The following is an 18,402-nucleotide window of genomic DNA, read 5'->3' as shown; positions in this document are numbered from 1 at the left end:
TCAAGCGAGATTATTATATTCATATTAGTTACTGATAAAATGTATTAATGTTGATTTATTGTGACTGATACATCTTTTTATCATTTGTCACTTAACTCTTGTCACTATTTTTTTAATGTATACTGTAAGCTAAAAATTCTAGTACTCCCTTTCCTTATTATCTCCTTATTCCCTCTCCCCCACTGCCCCTGTTTTTTAATACTCACCCGAGAACTTGCTTGTTGATTTTGGAGAGAGAGGAAGGGAGGGGGAGAGAGGGAGAAAAACATCAATAGGGTGCCTCTCATAGTGCCCTGACCAGGACCAGAATCACTACCTAGACATGTACCCTGATTGGGAATCAAGCCCACAACCTTTCGGTTTAGAGGACAGTGCTCCAACCAACTGAGCCGCCCTAGCCAGGACACAACCCTCCCTTTTTATATTCTAAATTCTCCAGTCTGTGTTCTGGTTTTTATATTCTTAAGGCTGAAAACATTTTATTGAGAACCATACTCAAGTTTTATGTGCTCTGTATATGGGTTAATTCTAAAAGCTAGAAATATTAAGTATTATTCATGGCTTTACAATGAAACTTGTTCACAGCAGAGCCAGGTAGTATGTTATAATCTAATTGTCTTTCACTGATAGCTTTTTTAAAGGTTGGAGATTACTTGTCTTAAAAAGCACCATTTGTTTTAGCATTTCCTTAAATAAAAAAATAAAACATCTTACCAGGCATTCTCCTGAGTTCTGGAGCCTTCCATACTTGTTCTTTCTGGACTGACTGTTCTCCAAGCCTCCTGCATGCCAGTCATCAGGAATTTATCTCAGATCTTTTTTCATGTTGGATGAAGCTATTCCTGAATTCTGTGCCTTCTGTTTTTCCTACATTACTCCCTTATTTTGTTAGAGCACATCTTCAGGTAACCTCCCAAGAAGGGGCATTTTGGAATTAATTATAAAGTCTTGACATCCCCCAAAATACCTTTATTGTTACTTTTTCTCAGTTTTGTTGTATATATAATTCTAAGTTGAAAATAGTTTTACTCAGGTTTGAATGCGTATGGTGCTTGTCTCTGGAATCTAATATTTTCTCATTCTTGTCTATCTGACCTATTTGTTTTTGGTAGCTCAAAGATCATCTTTTATTCCAGTTCTTTAGAAATTTGAGAATGATTTGTTGAGGGTGGGTTTTTCTCCGTTGGGAACTTGCTGAGTAGTGTTTGTAACTTGTGGGTCTGAGATTTTTTAAATTATCATTAGATTATTTTACTAATGAAAGTTTTCAGAGAAACAGTACTTTGTTTCATTTTCCAATTTTAGGTGTGAATGATCAAATTACACAATTTGACAATCTCATGAATCAAAAGGAAGATAAGCTGAGACAGAGATATCGTGACACATATGATGCTGTTTTATGGCTGAGAAATAACAGAGACAGATTTAAGCAAAGAGTCTATGAGCCCATAATGCTCATGGTAAGAAATTTTATCTTGGTAGCATCCGTTAGTTTTATTATTGTAATCATTATAGATTTTTATTGTTAAAGAGTTCTTAGTCTCACCCCTTGTTTTCCATTATCAGATTTGCAGCAGCTGGTATACTGCTGAATCCATACATGAGCTTTTTAAAGGGACCTTGATCAGTGAACTTTTTCTGTAAACTTTTCCTAGAAAGAAATATGAAAATGGCACCTATTGACTAAGAATCATGTATAACATTAGCTTGGTTAGCTTGTACCTTCTGGCAATTGCTATTCTTAGGTTATAGTGGGCAATGGATTAAATGCAGCCAAAGGGGTAGAAAATTGCTATGAATAAATATGTTGATATGAGGTACCTGACAGAAGGTAGACAAGAAAATCTCTTGCTACTAAAACAGAGCATTATGAGGATTCTGACCGCGAAACCAACAGTTTATTAAACTTATAAACATTTAATAGCTCTTACTGATGATTATGGGTCACCAAGAATAGGGTAAAGTATATTTAGTAAATCATTTAATGAAGTGTGGCCCTGGATTTATTAGGAAGACTTCTATAGAAAATATTTAAAATAATAAGTTTGGCCCCCAAAAGTAAAACCACATTCTTTAGTGATAATATATTAGATACACACATATAATATAAACTTAAAACTTTCCTGCAAATGACTTTAGGATTGTTTTTGCTAGATAATTTCTTATACTTGAGCAAAGAATGCAGTATAGATCCTTGTAGGATTCATGCAAAGTTCTATATTCTATAACTTGTGGTTGTATTATACTTTACTAAAATCATTTCATATAGTTTTTAAATGTTATATTACATTAGCAAGATTAATATGCATAATGTATTCTCTTCTTGGTCAGGTGTGTATTATTAAACTATTTTTGGCACATTAAGAAGGGAATATCTACTTTGAACCCAGAAATTATTGTTTTGATTACTTTGGTAAGGACTGGAAAATATAAGAAAAAGATTGTAACTCTAATGAATACAATCAAGTTTAATTGTCAGCAAATTTTTATTAAAATGCCAATAATACTTTAGAACTTTAAAATGCCAATAACACTTAAATTTTAATTTTAAATACTTTAAAATGCCAATAATACTTTAGAACTTTATTAGATTTTATTTTCTTGTCGCTTGTTTTTTTAATAGTAGCTTATCATTAAGTTAGATTACTACCTGGCATATATTGTCAATTTTTTAAATTTCTGAGATAAAAAGATATACTCTGCTTTTTTACCCTTACAGGAATAAACCTTTACTTTTCCTAGTACCTCTTTCTAGCTGTATTCCCATACACACTTATTTAACCCTTCAAGATTTAGTTGAAATTCTACTGTCCTCATAAGCAAATTAACAATATATAAACTTAAAATTCTAGTCATATAACTTGTCAGCTAGCAATCTGTTTCCATGAGTTACTTCTAAAAATTTCAGTATAGAATTGGAGAAGTATGCAAAGATATTTTTACATTTATACCCATCACAGTAGTGTTTGTAATAGTAGAATGATGGGGCAAAAATAGAAAGTTTTCAAATAAGCTGTTCAGTATGTAAATTGTGTGATATCCTTATATTGGAGTACTATGCAGGCATCAAAAATGTTGCTGTGGGTTTCTATTTATATAAAAGGACATTTGTGACATCTTCATGAATTATAAAAAAGGTAACAGGATAGAATGTTTAGAAAGATTTCATTTTTTTAAATTGTGAAACAAGATGCTGTCATTAACCACCAGATCATCTTGGAGTGCTACATATACTTCCTCTGTCTGCCTGTCTCTTACTACTGTGACTGTGAAGATGTGGCTTTGGAGAACTTTACCAAACACGTTCTTCACCAATTTTATGAGAAGGAACACGCTATGAAACTGATAAAGCTGCAGAACCAACAAGGTGGCCAAATCTTCCTGCAGGATGTCAGGAAACCAGACCAGGAATGCAGTGGTGTATGCATTACACTTGGGGAAAACTGTGAATCAGTCAGTCACTACTGGAAATTAATAAACTGGCCAGTGAATGAACTCCTTCTTGCGTGACTTCCTCCAGATTTAGTACCTAAATTAGCAAGTGAAATCCATCAAAGAATTGAATGACCATGTAACCAACTTACACAAGATGGGGACCCAGACTCTGACATGACAGAGTATCTCTGATATGTACACCCTGGGAGAGAATGATAGTGAGAGCTAAGTTCTAGATGGCTTATCCATAGCTATAATTTTTTTTTTAATTTCCTATTGTCCTATTGCTTACCCTTTCTATAAGTTGTAGCAAGTAGCCACGTATATTTTCTTTCGTTTGGTAAAGTATCAGTAAAGTAATTTAGTGCCCGCCCCAAACCAAATGGTGAAACAGTAGAGACTAAAATGTTTATAGTGTTTCTGCCAGGTGATAGTTGAAGAAAGCTGATTTCCATCTGCGGGAGCTACTCTTTAAATTTTCTAGATAGTTTTTTTTAATATGTCTCTGTTATGGAGATTTATTGTATTCATCATTTGTAATAAATAATAAATTTTACTCTTAAAACAGTTTTTCCTAACCTATTTTTGTATCTCTAATACCACTGAGTCTCAGCATACAGAAATGCCTAATGAGTTGATATTTTAAAATAAATCATTATGTTTTTATGTTCTAGTGGTACAAACCTTGGGTTTCTCCTGAAGGCACTAATAGTTACAGTTAATCCATAGCTAGTTTTTTCTATTCATTTCATAAAGTTTTGTACCAGTCAGTTCTTGCCATGTACAATATGAATTCCTCTTGAAAGATTAAGAAACATATTACAAGTTTGGAGATAGATGAGAAATGTTTATACTTTTAGATCACAGTCTAAGACTATTTCAGTGTTTTCAGTAAGTGACCAGAAAAGAACTTTATTAGATAATATCAGGACCACTATGCATCAGGTAGTATTCAAGTCTCCACTTTCATTTTATTATTTGGATGTTTCTGGATGATAAATTAAATTAGATGTTTTACAGTATTGACCCTTCAATACCAAGTTCTCTTTTTTTGTCTTCCTTTTTTCTCAATCATGAAATTTAATCTAATTCAATAAATCTAAGTTAGATATAATTATTTTCTAGTAATCAGTTTGGGTTTCATTAAAATCCACTTTTTTTGTTTTGCTTAGATCAATATGAAAGATCATAAAAATGCCAAATATATCGAAAATCATATTCCACCAAATGACTTGAGAGCCTTTGTGTTTGAGAGTCAAGAAGATATGGAGGTTTTCCTCAAAGAGGCAAGTATAAACTAACAATATTTCGACTCACTTGGCACTTCTGGTTAAGTTTAAAATTCAAACTAGAGTTAAAAGTGATAAGGTCTAATTTTACCAGCAGTAAATCTTATGTAAGGCACTCAGTTTTGCTAATTTCTGTACTATCTGTATTATTATGGGGAATGAATTTATTTTATAAGAGGAAAAATAGCCTAATTCCCTTTATGACATTTCTGTGACATTGTTTAAAGAGAAACATCAGAATGATGGGTCTTCAGTTTCGAACATCCTTTTGGGAACTATTTTGGGATGAACTGTTTTTCTTTTGATGGGAAATAAATGTAATGTTGTTTATGATGTAAATAAAATCACTTTAAAAAAATTGAGCCCTGACCCATGTGGCTTGGTTGGGCATCAGTCTGCGAATGGAAAGGTCACCAGTTCGATTTCCAGTCAGGGTACATGCTTAGGTTGTAGATTTGGTCCCCAGGTGGAGGCATACAAGAAGCAACCAATTGATGTTTCTTTCTCACAATGATGTTGCTTTTCCTCTCCTTCTCCCTCCCTTCCCCTCACTTTAAAAAAATAAAATATTTTTTTAAAAATTATGATACTGTATTTAGCTAGAAAACACCACTGACCAAGAATCTAAGCCAATGAAAAGGATCATGGCTTAGGAGTTAAGAGTATAGGCTCTAAATTAGACTGCCAGGATTTGAATTCTGGCTTTGCCACTAACTTGGGCAAGTTGCCTAAATGTTTTGTGCCTCAGTTTCCTTATCGTTAAAATGGAGGTAATACTGCCTACTTCAAATGATTTTGGAGAGCATTAAATCAGTTAATAAATGAAAAAGTATTTAGATAGTGCTTGTTAGCTATTTCATGTATTATGTGTATATTGTTACATATATCTATTGGGTTGGACAGAAATTTCATGTGTTTTTTTCCATAAGATGGCTCTAAGTGCTTATTTGTCTTTAACTTCATTGGAAAGAATTTTGTTAGATTGTATTGTAACAGCTGTCCTATCAGCAGGCATTAAAAAAACTTACCAAAATTAATTTTTGTGTAGCTATTTTAATATGGAAGATAGAAGAAAATACACATTTTCAGTATATTATACTTTATTATTTCAAGAAAGGTAAAAGTGCAACTGAAACACAAAAGATTTGTGCAGTGTATGGAGAAGGTGTTGTGACTGATCGAATGTGTCAAGAATGGTTTGCGGAGTTTCATGCTGGAGATTTCTCATTGGACGATGCGCAACAGCTGGGTAGACCAGCTGAAGTTGATAGTGATCAAATTGAGACATTGAGAACAATCAACGTTATACCAGGCGGGAGATGGCCAACATACTCAAAATACCCAAATCAATAAAGTTATTGGTGAAAATGAGAAATGTGTCTCTCACTTGACAGTAACAGACTAAACTAAATGGACATTTTGGCCAACCCAATAGTATATAGTATATGTTGTTAGCTATATATGCTAGTATATATTGTCAGTAATATTTCTTTTTCCTTTTGCATATGCCTTCTACTTCTTTAAAAGCTCCAGAGAGATTAGGCTTAGACTTTGTTTTGTTTAAACCTTTGTTAGTGTGTCTGGGTGAGGATAGGACCCAGAATCGGCTCAAGTGGACCTCAGTTTCTCTGGTACGCAAGTGACTGGGAAGAATCCTTTCTTTTTTTTTTTTTTTTTGGCTTTTACCATATTGTCCTCCTGGTTTACAAATTGGCAGGTAATGTGAATACAGACTTTATAGAAAGGTTGAATGTGTAAAATTATAAAATGGACATTTTATAATTTGTGTATTTTAGGATTGTCTAAGTTTAATCAGTGAGTTAGTGATCTGTTATCAGAGCTCATTGAAGAAGTTGGTAGCTTGGTTACAAGTTTGTGAGATGTGGCACATTATGAAGGGTGTTTAGTCGGGTGTTACTAGATGATACCTATTTTGCAGATCCCCAAATTAGCCTACACTGAGTACCTTGCCTTGCCCTAGAGTATCATCCTTCCTCTGTGCTGAGGATTTGAACCATATACTGATAATATGACATAAGTTTCTGAAAATTTGACTTTTTCCCCTGTGCTATGACAATGAACTTTCCAAAGAGTCTCATCAGTAGGACCAGAACTTGCTTTTACATGTATGATTTTTTATGTATTTTGAGTTGTGAAATGTATTGTATGTAACCTTCTGTAGCTATATGTACTCGAATACATCTCTCCTCTTAGTAACTTACAAACCACTTCACAGTTTTTTCCCATTTCCTATACTGCTGTGCTCTGTCATCACAATTTATATAGTACTAGTACTAACTGTACTATTTAACATTTTTCTTTAAATCACTTCACTTTTTACTACTTAAAATATTCTGAAAGGAAGTAAAATATCACCACAAAATTAGAAAACAGATAATTTGCATAGCAATAAAGATGGTAAAAACAATGTCAGTAAGTTCTACATCTGTACTACTGCTTACTGAAAGCAGAGAACGTGATTTTTTTAAGGAGATAATAAAGAGTTAAGGACATGCTGACAACATACAACAACTTTGTCCTTGTGATTGGGAATACTGAAAGGGAATTGAAAGGCAGTTATTTTTTTATTGTGTAATTCAGTTTTATTTAGGGTACCCACTAAAACAATACATTCTATCAACTGAAATGAGACCTATAATGTAGTGTCATTGATTGATTGATGGACAGTATTTTTTATCAGTATTGTTCAATCTATACCTTCACTGTCTTTTTAATAACTTTTTATCTTGATGTAACTTTAAACTTAAAAGTTGCAAGAGTATACATGGAAATTCTGTATACTTTTTACCCAGATTCAGTAACTATTTACATTTTGCTCTATTTGCTTTATTACTCGTCCATTGCAAATTACAGTCAGTTTTGCTATGACCCAGCATATACATTCCTAAGAGTCACTCTGCTTTGTAAAATCATTTGCTATTGTGAATAATGCTGCAGTGAATATTGGATACATATATCTTTACAAATAAGTGTATTCAAATTAGGTACCCTGAAGAGGATTGCTGGGTGATATGGTAGCTCTATTCTTAATTTTTTGTGGAATCTCCATACTGTTTTCCAGAGAGGCTGCAGCAGTTCACGTTTCCACCAGCAGTGTAGTTCTTTTTTTCTCCACATCTTCTCCAAAACTTTTATTTTTTATCATACTGATAAGTAGTCCTTCCAGCAGCTGCTCCTTACAGCTAGTAAGGTTGAACATCTTTTCATGCCTGTGATGGCCATTTGAGTGTATTCTTGGGAAAAGTGTCTGTTCAAGTCCTCTGCCCATTTTTTAATTAGATTGTTTGGGTCTTTTGTTGAGTTGTATGAGTTCTTTATATACTTCAGATATTAGCCTCTTATCAGAGGTATTGTTTGAAAATAATTTCTCATTCAGTTGGTTAACTGCCTTTTTGTTTTGTCGGTGACTTCTTTTGCTGTGTCCCATTTATTTATTTTGGCTTTCCTTGCCTTGCCTTTGGGATTAAGTTCACAAAAACCCCTCTGAGACCAAAGTTCTTAAGTTTAGTACCCATGTTTTCATTCATTCATTCATTTATTTATTTATTTTAGGTTTTATGTTCAAGTCTCTAGTGCATTTTGAGTTAATTTTTGTGTATGGTAAGAAGTCTCATTTCCCTCTTTTGAATGCACCATTCCCTTTTTCCCAACACCATTTATTGAAGGCTGTACTTTCTCCATTTTATGTTTTCAGCTCATTTGTCAAAATTATTTACCCATGTATGTGTGGGCTTATTTCTGGTTCTAAGTTCTCTTCTGTTGGCCTGTGTCTGTTTTCCTGCCAATACCATCCTGTTTTGATTGTTGTATGCATTTGAAGTGAGGGCGTGTGATACCTCTGGCTGTGTTCTTTTTTTTTCTGGATTGCTTTGGCTGTTTGGGACCTTTTATGGTTCCAACTTTGAGGATTTTTCGTTTTATTTCTTTGAAAAATGCCATTGAGATTTTATGGAGCTTGCATTAAATTTGTTTATTCCTTTAGGTAATATGGCCATTCAGCTATATTCTTCTAATCCATGAACACAGAATATATTTCCATTTCTTTGTGTCCTCTTTAATTTATGTCAATGGTGTCTTATAGTTTTCTGTGTATAGGTTCTTTTATCCTTTTTGTTGCAGTTGCAAATGGGATTGTTTTCTTCAGTTCTCCTTGATACTTCGTTGTTAGTAGATAAGAACTGAACAGATTTTTGTACACTGATTTTCCTATTCTGCAACTTTGGTATGTTTGTTCATTGTTTCTGTTAGTCTCTTGGTGGACTCTTTAGAGTTTTCTATGTGTAGAATCATGTCATCTTCAAATAGTGACAGTGTTCTTCATTACCAATTTGGATTCCTTTTATCTCATTGCTTTCTTTGGCTAGAACTTTTAGTACTGCGTTGAGTATCTGTGGTGAGAGTGAGCACCCTTGTCTTTGTTCCTGATCTTAAAGGAAAAGCTTTCAGTATTTCACCTTGGAAATGATATTAGCTGAGATTTTGTCACATATGGCCTTTATTATGTTGAGGTACTTTCCTTATATATGCATTTTATTGCGTACTTTCATAATAAATGGATGTCGTATCTTGTCGGAAGCTTTTTCTGCATCTATTGATAAGATCATATGATTTTTATCATTTATTTTGTTAATGAGGTTGTGTCATTGATGTGGGTATCTTGAACCATCCTTTAATTTCTGAAATGAACCCCACTTGGTTATGATGTGTTTTCTTTTTAATGTATTCTTATATTCGATTTGCTAGTATTCTCTTGACACTTTCTGCTTTTATGTTCATCAAAGATATTAGCCTGTAATTTTCCTTTATTTTTTTTTTTTGCCTGGTTTGGCTATCAGGGTAATGTCGATCTCATAAAATGAGTTATGATGTATGTATTCCCTCTTCTTCAAATGTTTGGTAGAATTCACCAGTGAAGCCACCCAGTCCTGGAATTCTTTTACTTCTTTATTGTGCTTCACTACATTTTCTAGTACCGTTTTTCTTCAAATTGTCCTGAGGTAAGATTAGACATCCTTGCTTGTTCCCAGACTTAGATGGAAAACACTCAGTATTTCTGTTAAGTACTGTGTCTGCTGAACATTTATCATACATGCCCTTTATCAAGTAAAGAAGTTTCTTTTTATGTCTATTTTTGTTAAATTTTGTCAAGTGTTCTGCATCTATTGAGATGATCATATGGCTTTTGTACTTTTTAAAAATGTTTTATTGATTATGCCATTATAGTTGTCCTATTTCCCCTCTACCCTGCACACCCCCTCCCACCCACCGTTCCCCCCCTTTAGTTTATGACCACGTGTCTCAAGTTCTTTAGATTCTATATTTCCCTTCCTATTCTTGTCTTCCCCCTATTTTCTACCTACCTATTTTCTGCTACTTAGTCTCTGTACCTTCTCTCCCCCACCCCGTTGCTAACCCTCCATGTGATCTCCATTTCTGTGGTTCTGCTCCTGATCTAGCTGTCTTCTTAGTTTGATTTTGTTTTAGGTGTAGTTGTTAGAAACTGTGGGCTTGCTGTCCTTTCACTGTTCATCTTTTTTATCTTCTTTTTCTTAGATAAGTCCCTTTAACATTTTATATAATAAGAGCTTGGTAGTGATGAACTCCTTGAACTTGACCTTATCTGAGAAGCACTTTATCTGCCCTTCCATTCTAAATGAAAGCTTTGCTGGATAGATCAATCTTGGATGTAGGTCTTTGGATTTCATGACTTGGAATACTTCTTTCCAACCCCTTCTTGCCTGTAAGGTCTCTTTTGAGAAATCAGCTGACAGTCTGATGGGAACTCCTTTGTAGGTGACTGTCCCTTTATCTCTTGCTGCTTCTAGGATTCTCTCTTTTCATTTTAATCTTGGCTAATGTAATTATGATGTGCCTTGGTGTGTTCCTCCTTGGGTCCAACTTCTTTGGGACTCTCTGAGCTTCCTGGACTTCCTGGAAGTCTATTTCCTTTTCCAGATTGGGGAAGTTCTCCTTTCTTATTTGTTCAAATAAGTTTTCCATTTGTGGCTGTTCCTCTTCCCCTTTTGGTACCCCTATAATTCGGATGTTGGAACATTTAAAGATGTCCTGGAGGTTCCTAAGCCTCTCCTCATTTTTTTGAATTCTTGTTTCTTCATTCTTTTCTGTTTGGTCATTTTTTTCTTCCTTCTGGTCCAATCTATTGATTTTAGTCCCAGTTTCTTTCCCATCACTACTGTTTCCCTGTGCGTTTTGCTTCATTTCACTTAGTGAAGCCTTCATTTTTTCATCTAATTTGTGACTAAAAACAACCAGTTCTGTGAGCATCCTGATCACCAGTGTTTTGAACTGTGCATCCTATAGGTTGGCTATCTCTTGGTCACTTAGAAGTATTGGCTCTGGGGCTTTGAGCTGTTCTTCTTCTTGAGCCATAATGTTTTGGTCTGTTTGCCCTTGTTATGAGGGGCAGAGCCTTAAGTGTTCACCAGGGTGGGGCAACCCAGGTTGCTGGGTTGTGATACTGTATGTGGGAACGGGGTCAGAGAGAGGCAATGGTGCTTGTTCCATCCTCTCTCTCGGATTTTGGTCCCCTCTGCTGCTTCCTGAAAGCAAACCGGGCCTCCCTGGTGCCGGCTCCTGGGTGTGTGGGCCTGTGCACCCTCCAGGACCCTGTGGGTCTCTCCAACGAACTCTCTGGGAGCCTCTCTGGGCACCTCGACCCCCGAAAGTTTTTCCAATTGGTGCTTTTAGGCTTTATTTCCTGGCACTGGGGCCCTGCATTTGCACAGTCTGTCTCAGTGCTCACTCCTTTGCCTGGTTTATCTGCGCACAAATGCATGGCTGCAGTCAGCCAGCCACCTTGTGCCCTCACTGGGTTCCCCCGTTGCCACCCCACACCTGGGATCTGCCAACCATCGCCTGCGTGCCTGGGTCAATCTGGCCACTTTTTTCTGCTTGACCCCTTTCTGCCAGCAGCTGTCTCTGCCCCTCTTTACTGGTCTGGATGAATGGTTTGTTGTTGTAGGACTTCCGCACAGTTTAATTTTTCTCTCTGTTTTGGTTGCGTTCTGGTTTTTAAATATTTGTTGTTCATAAACTTGGTTGTGTGAGGAGGTACAGTGTTTCCACCTACGCCTCCATCTTGGCTGGAAGTCCCGGCTTTTTGTACTTTATTCTGTTAATACAATAAGTCAGAGTGGTTGACTTTTTGAATGCTACATCAACCTCATGTTCTTGGCATAAACTACTTGGTCATGTATGCTGTTCATGTACTGCTGGATTCTGTTTACTAATATTTCGTTAAGGATTTTTGCACGTATGTTCATGAGAGGGATATTTTAAGTTTTTATCAAGATTATGCTGATAACATAAAATGACTTGGAAAATGTCCCTTCTGTTTCCTGGAAGAGTTCTGGTATTGCTTCCTTAACTGTTTCATAGAATTTATCAGGGAAAATGATCAAAGAAATTGACTCTTTTTGTAAAAACACATAATAACTACAATATAAAAACACAGTTATAATATCAGTATCACAGTAAATAATTTTCCTTATAGGAATCATTAAATATCCTCTCAGTGTTTGAATTTCTGATCATCCCTTGAATGCCAGTAGCAATATGGTAGCTTTAAGAATCATTTTGAATGAGAGTGGATGGTGATTAAAGTAATATTTTTTTCCTTATATTCAGGTTCGTGATAATAAAAAATTAAGAGTAAATGCTGTTATTGCTCCTAGGAGTTCATATGCAGACAGAGCACCTTCAAGGCCTTTAAGTGAACTCAAGTAAGTCTTGAAAAGATTGTTAGAGCTAACTACCTTTCACATATTGGGTAACTTTTATCACTCAACTATATTCTAATTACTTTTTGTCACATGAATAGTTTGTTATAGGCTATATTATTTATTTTTAGGATCTCTACGTAAGTCTAAAATAAGGGAAATTGAGGCCCAGGAACAGATCATGGTATAGCTAGTACATGATGGTGATGTTTTAAATCATCAAACCAGTATTGGACTATTTAATAAAAAAAAAATACCAAAATAGTTGGTTATTGAGAAAATAAAGTGATAATTTATCACTTAATAATGCAAAAATAATTTCCAGAAGGACTAAATGGAAAAATTGCAATTATAAAATAGCTATAAATAAATATTTTCACTCTGGATGTAAGTAGACATTTTAAATATGAGAGAAATGGAAGAAACTACAAAAGAACAGATTAACAGTTTGTGGTTGTAAATATATAATGATTAAGCCTTGACAAGGAAATAAATTAATCTCAGTATTAATCACTTAAGTAATTTTAAAATATACAAAGCAAAATGACTCTTATTTTATTTGTTGTTTATTGGCTACTTGTCAGCTAACTATCAGAGTTTTAAATGGTATTTTAAGAAGAAAAACCTAATAGCCACTACTCCTTTTAGACAGTACGGGTTCTTCTCTTACCTGCGGGAGCTGTTTGATGCGCCTGCTCCTGTCATGAGCTACCTGTGCAGCCAGTATCATATTCATGAAGTTCCCGTAGGAACCGAAAGGACCAGAGAAAGAATTGAACGGGTAAGGGAGTGTTTAACTGGTAGTTTTGTTAACATTTCTTAGCTTAAAGTCAGGGAAAGATTATAAGAAATTTAAAGAAGTGTATCATTCTGTTGTTTTGAACCTTACAGAAAGCATCTTTGTATTTTATATTTTTAAGATAACATAAAACAATAACTATTGACTAATTCTATGTGACAGGAGTGATGGGGAGTTACCTAGAGTAAATAAATACTTAATACTTATAGGGTAATTTAATAAATTAAAACCTGAGAAAAGAAATACCTGGCACTCTGACCTGATTCTGGCTTGCTTGATAAACCTGTGTTTAAACTTTATATTAATGGTTTAACCATTTAAATGTTTGTATTCTAGATTATGTTTCAGACAAATTATCCTTCAGGATGATAGGCTGTGATACAGAAATGTTTTAGTACAACCTCCCCTTCTTAAACCTTCCACCTAAGATTACCTCATATATGAATGACCACCCTTGCCTTGCTTAGTATAGCTAAAATTTTTTTAACTAATTGTAATTTATATATTTACTTATTTATTAAATTTATTGGGGTGACATTGGCTACTAAGATCATATAGGTTTTAAGGAACTCTTAGTTCATATATTCTGTGAGTATGCCTTAGGATTGTTTTCTTAGAAGTACTCTCCAGGACTATAAACCACATTTTTTTTATTATCACAGGCAGAAACAGGGAAGAAATCCCTTCTAAAACAGGTTTTTTTATAATACCAAGTTACCCTGTTATACTGCTTCTTAGCATGTAGGACCCAGTTACAGACCTAACTGCTGTTTATAATATCGAATTTGTTAGAATACGTGTTCAAATGTTTTAACAACGAATTTATAGTTATCTCATTGTACCTCTTTGGTCTTAATTCCATGGTGTTTAGAAAAAAGGACAAAACCATCTGCATAGACCAACCATTTTTGTCAGAACTCTAGGGATAGGTAGGGCTATCTGAAGGTAAGGGTAGCAAGATTTCTCTACTATTACAAAAAGACTATGGAAAATTTGGTAAGGGCTTTTATAATTTTACTTTGGAGCAGAAAAGAACAATTATTGCAGTTGGGAAATTCTTTTATTTTTTGAAGAGTGCTTCAAGTTGAAGTAGTTTTATGTACTTTTATTTTTTAACATTTTGTTTTAAGTCATTTAGAGCTTTAACTGTACAGTTTATAGTAGAGAGAAAGCATTGGAATTCAAATAATTTACATTAAAAGTAAAATTAATTTTCATGTTCCACTTCATCTCTTTTCAAATATTTTTCATTAGCCTTAATCTCTGGTTCTGTATAGGTGATGATATTTTTAAAATCCTTGAACACATTGATTTTTCCTATATTTCAAACACTTGGCAAAGCCCCTGACATTGTCTTGGCTATCTTTCAGAAGATACAAACCTTTGTTGAGGAACCTTTCTGTCTTTGTATCTGCAGTTCTGTTTCATGTCTAGATAATGACAATAACAGCTACATTTCTTCATTAGACTAAAGATACATTTTTTAGTGTAAGTTTTGCTTTATTATTGAATACTAACATTTTAGGTTCTTTAACAATGATTATAACTTATTTATGAAATTGTTCTCTCACTAATTTCTAAGGCTCCCTCTTGGTTAAATTATCTGCGGACACTCTCGATGTCCATTTTGGTGGGCGTGCTCTTCCCTCACCATCTCTGTCAGTTCAGATCCCATTTGAATTTTACTTTCATGAAACATAACCTCTTCTAGGCTTTTCCTTCATTCCAACTGGTTCAATTAGTGATGCCAGTTTATAAAACCTGTGTCTTCTCTCTTCACTTAGACTATAAAGTTCTGGAGAGAAACAAACCATGAGAGTATTGGTAATAAACCTTTATAGAGATTAGGAAAAACTGCATTACAGCAGCTTATTCTTTATTAGTTCTATGTCTGTATATTTATAATGTTTCAGCATTTGGAATGTACTTTATGATCCTCCTTGTATCAGTTCTTGAGAGAAAAGCTCCCTCTAAAATGCAAAAAAGTCTCTGAACTCCTTGAAAGGTGTTTCCACTAAGTATTCTCTCAAATATATACAGGAATTGAATATAAAACTGTCTGTCTGTCAACGTTGTAATTGAGGGGAAGGCAGAGTAAATGACTTACCTGACATAACACAGTTCAATGTAAGGATACCTCGGTCCTGGTATTTTTTTCTGTAGATAAAACAAAGCTTCATAAGTACACTGAGTTGGGAGAGATTGTATAGCAAAGCATAATATAGCTAACTTTGCTAATGGTTTTGGTTTTCTCCTAATTTCCTTAGTTGTTATCTAAAATAATAACCTGAAATGTATCAGTGATGTTGTTGGGTAATGAATGTATATCTACTATTTTTTGATCTTCTAAAATTCATTTGATCTGTATTTTTAATTCTTTAGTTCTTTCAAATATATCATAATTATTAGATGTGCTCTGATACTTATTTTACGCTATAGGTAATACAAGAAACCCGACTGAGACAAATGTACACAGCAGAAGAAAAGTATGTGGTGAAAACTTCCTTTTATTCAAATAAAGTTATTTCTAGTAACACATCCCTAAAAGGAGCCCAGTTTCTCACAGTCACTGTGGATCTAGAGCAAAGAAGACTCCTAGAAGAACATCTAAAGGTTGGGTTTTTTTTTTTTAATTTAATATTAGAAAAAATATTAACTGGATTTATAATAGTCTAACTAGAAATCTTTAAAATACATTAACAATTTTGAATATCCTATAGGAAATTCATAGAAAATTGCAAGCAGTGGAATCAGCATTGATTGCCTTGCGTGAAACAAACAAACATCTAGAACACAGAGATAATGAACTTAGACAAAAGAAGAAGGAGCTTCTTGAAAGAAAAACCAAGAAAAGACAATTGGAACAAAAAATTAGTTCCAAACTAGGAAGGTATGTTGCATCCACTTCTGTGGGGTGTGGGTTGGGGACACAAAGCAGTATGGGGATATTACTAGTTTACCCTGAAGTGATATCATAATCCCAAAAGCACATTTTATCATTTCTCTCTCATACTTTAATTTTACTCCCAAGGGGAATGGCTTCTAGTTTCAAGGTTTTTCCCATATCCTGCCATGTCATAGCTCAGCTCTTCTTTTCTTTTATGCTTCTTGCCAGTAGAATAAAGATGTAGATTTTAATGACATGGTCAGCTTCTAATAATCAGTGAGCGCTCATTGCCTTGAGTAAGGTATAAGTTTACCATACCTAATATAGTTTGTGTTTCTAAACACAATCATATATTGAGTAATATTTGAGATGTATTAAGGAAATTTGTTCATTTTTTAAGCAAATAAATTGTCATTCACTTTCATTTTAAAAGTTAATAATGTACCATGGTTGCTTAAGGCAAGGTGTCTCTGTAAGTCTAACTGCCTAGAATTTTTTTACTTTGAGCCTTTCACAGCTTTCACCCCTCGCTTCATTCCTGTCTTTAATCATCTGCAAACACTTAACCTCTACTCCGAGGCTGCCATATTGGACTGTTGTGTCGTCTAACACTACACTCTCTCGTCGCCTGGGCTTCTCTGGCTCAGTGGATTGAGTGCCAGCCTACGAACTAAAAGGTTGCCTTTTCAATTCCCAGTCATGGCACATGCCTGGGTTGTGGGCCAGGTCTCCAGCTAGGGGCATGCGGGAGGCAACCAACTGATTAATAAAATCTTTTGCATATCAATGTTTCTTTCCCTTTCTTTCCCCCTCCCCCTTTCTCTAAAAATAAATAAATTAATTAAAAATAAAATGAACTTTCTCTTCCTTAAGTAATATTTATTTTTGTAGTGAAATGAGCTTTCATACCCATTACCAGCTCTCTGTCTCATATGTACATTTATGCACTTAGGAATACTACAGTGGTGGCCTGCATAGTGGTCTCCCTGACTTGTCCCCTCTCTCCTCAGTGCCTCCAGATTATTGTTGTTAAATTTATCCTCTTTTCATTTTTCTACCCCCATTCAAGGTGATCTGTTGTGGTTTCCTGCCATTACTACATAAAATTGACTTAAATACTACTTTCCCTTAGACTGTCTTTCAAGTTTTTCAAAATCTTGTTTCACTCAGCCCATTCCAGCACATCTCCCTGCCTGTCCCAACACTGTCTTCCATGTATTATTCAGTCTGCTCTATAAATCCATTGAACTAGTTCATTTTTGTTGATTATTGCTTCCATCCTTCTTGCTTTATTCCCTGATGGCAGTATAGTATAGTGGAAAGAACTTTGGTGCCAGATACAGCATACTATTTAGTATCTGTGATTTTTGGTAACCTGTTTAACTTTGGAGCCTTAGTTTCTTCATCTTAAAGAGCAAACTATTAACCTTTAGGATTGTTGTATTATATCTTCATTATGTTTGATTTTAGCTTGTTAATTAAATCCCCCCCCTAATTAAGCTTCTTAAGGGAAGAGACTGTGTTTATAAACAATATTAATAACAAGAGTAACAACTTACAGGTATCAGTCAGTTACAGGCCAGGCACTTGACTAAGTATGTTATGGAGTTTACGTCTTCACCACAACTCTATGGGAAATTAAAGCCAGATGAGTAACATTCAGTCATGCTGTTCACCAGTGTCGAGGAACAAATTCAGATCCATCTTTATGATTTCAGATACCATTAGCACTATCATTACCTAGATTATACTGGGCACATAATATATCTCAACAAATACTTTTTGATCCTGAATAGTTGTATAAGATGATTATTTAATCTAGAAGATAACTGTTTATACATCTTCAGTATCCCATAAAACAGTGAAGGACCTAGGATTTGGGCTCAATCATTATGTATAACTTTGATTTCTACATCATTATACATTTCATACAGTTTAAAGCTGATGGAACAGGATACTTGCAACCTTGAAGAGGAAGAGCGAAAAGCAAGTACCAAAATTAAAGAAATAAATATTCAAAAAGCAAAGCTTGTTACCGAATTAACAAACCTAATAAAGGTAAGGCATTTTTTTAATTTTAGTCATACAGGTAGCTGAGACAAGGTAGTAGAATCTTAAGAGTTTTATCAATAATTTTAACTTGCACTGTTGTTAGACATTTTTTTGTTACAGGTCAAATTGATTAAAAGTAGTCGTTAGGCTAAATTATTTTATTCCAGATGACTCAAATTC

At 34.5% G+C, this 18,402-nt stretch overlaps 1 protein-coding gene across 7 annotated transcripts in view; it reads left to right on the top strand.

Annotated features, from left to right (window-relative positions):
- The window catches only part of SMC5 (structural maintenance of chromosomes 5), a 101,548-nt gene that overhangs the window by 61,068 nt on the left and 22,078 nt on the right, over positions 1-18,402 (top strand). For 5 of the 7 annotated variants that reach the window (XM_037157588.2, XM_037157587.2, XM_037157586.2 and 2 more), the window contains exons 10-17: positions 1,306-1,460; positions 3,211-3,420; positions 4,608-4,721; positions 12,393-12,487; positions 13,133-13,265; positions 15,723-15,896; positions 16,004-16,173; positions 18,105-18,228. In XM_037157588.2, coding sequence (XP_037013483.2) covers positions 1,306-1,460; positions 3,211-3,420; positions 4,608-4,721; positions 12,393-12,487; positions 13,133-13,265; positions 15,723-15,896; positions 16,004-16,173; positions 18,105-18,228 — 1,175 coding nt within the window. The remainder of the gene's footprint in view (positions 1-1,305; positions 1,461-3,210; positions 3,421-4,607; positions 4,722-12,392; positions 12,488-13,132; positions 13,266-15,722; positions 15,897-16,003; positions 16,174-18,104; positions 18,229-18,402) is intronic. The other 2 variants (XM_037157590.2, XM_037157589.2) reach the window with 1 other exon arrangement.

This window comes from Artibeus jamaicensis, unplaced genomic scaffold, assembly GCF_021234435.1.
Source record: "Artibeus jamaicensis isolate MK-2021 breed Jamaican fruit bat unplaced genomic scaffold, CSHL_Jam_final scaffold_1964, whole genome shotgun sequence".
In the NCBI taxonomy this organism is placed as follows: domain Eukaryota; kingdom Metazoa; phylum Chordata; class Mammalia; order Chiroptera; family Phyllostomidae; genus Artibeus; species Artibeus jamaicensis.
This window is presented reverse-complemented; position numbering and strand designations above follow the sequence as displayed.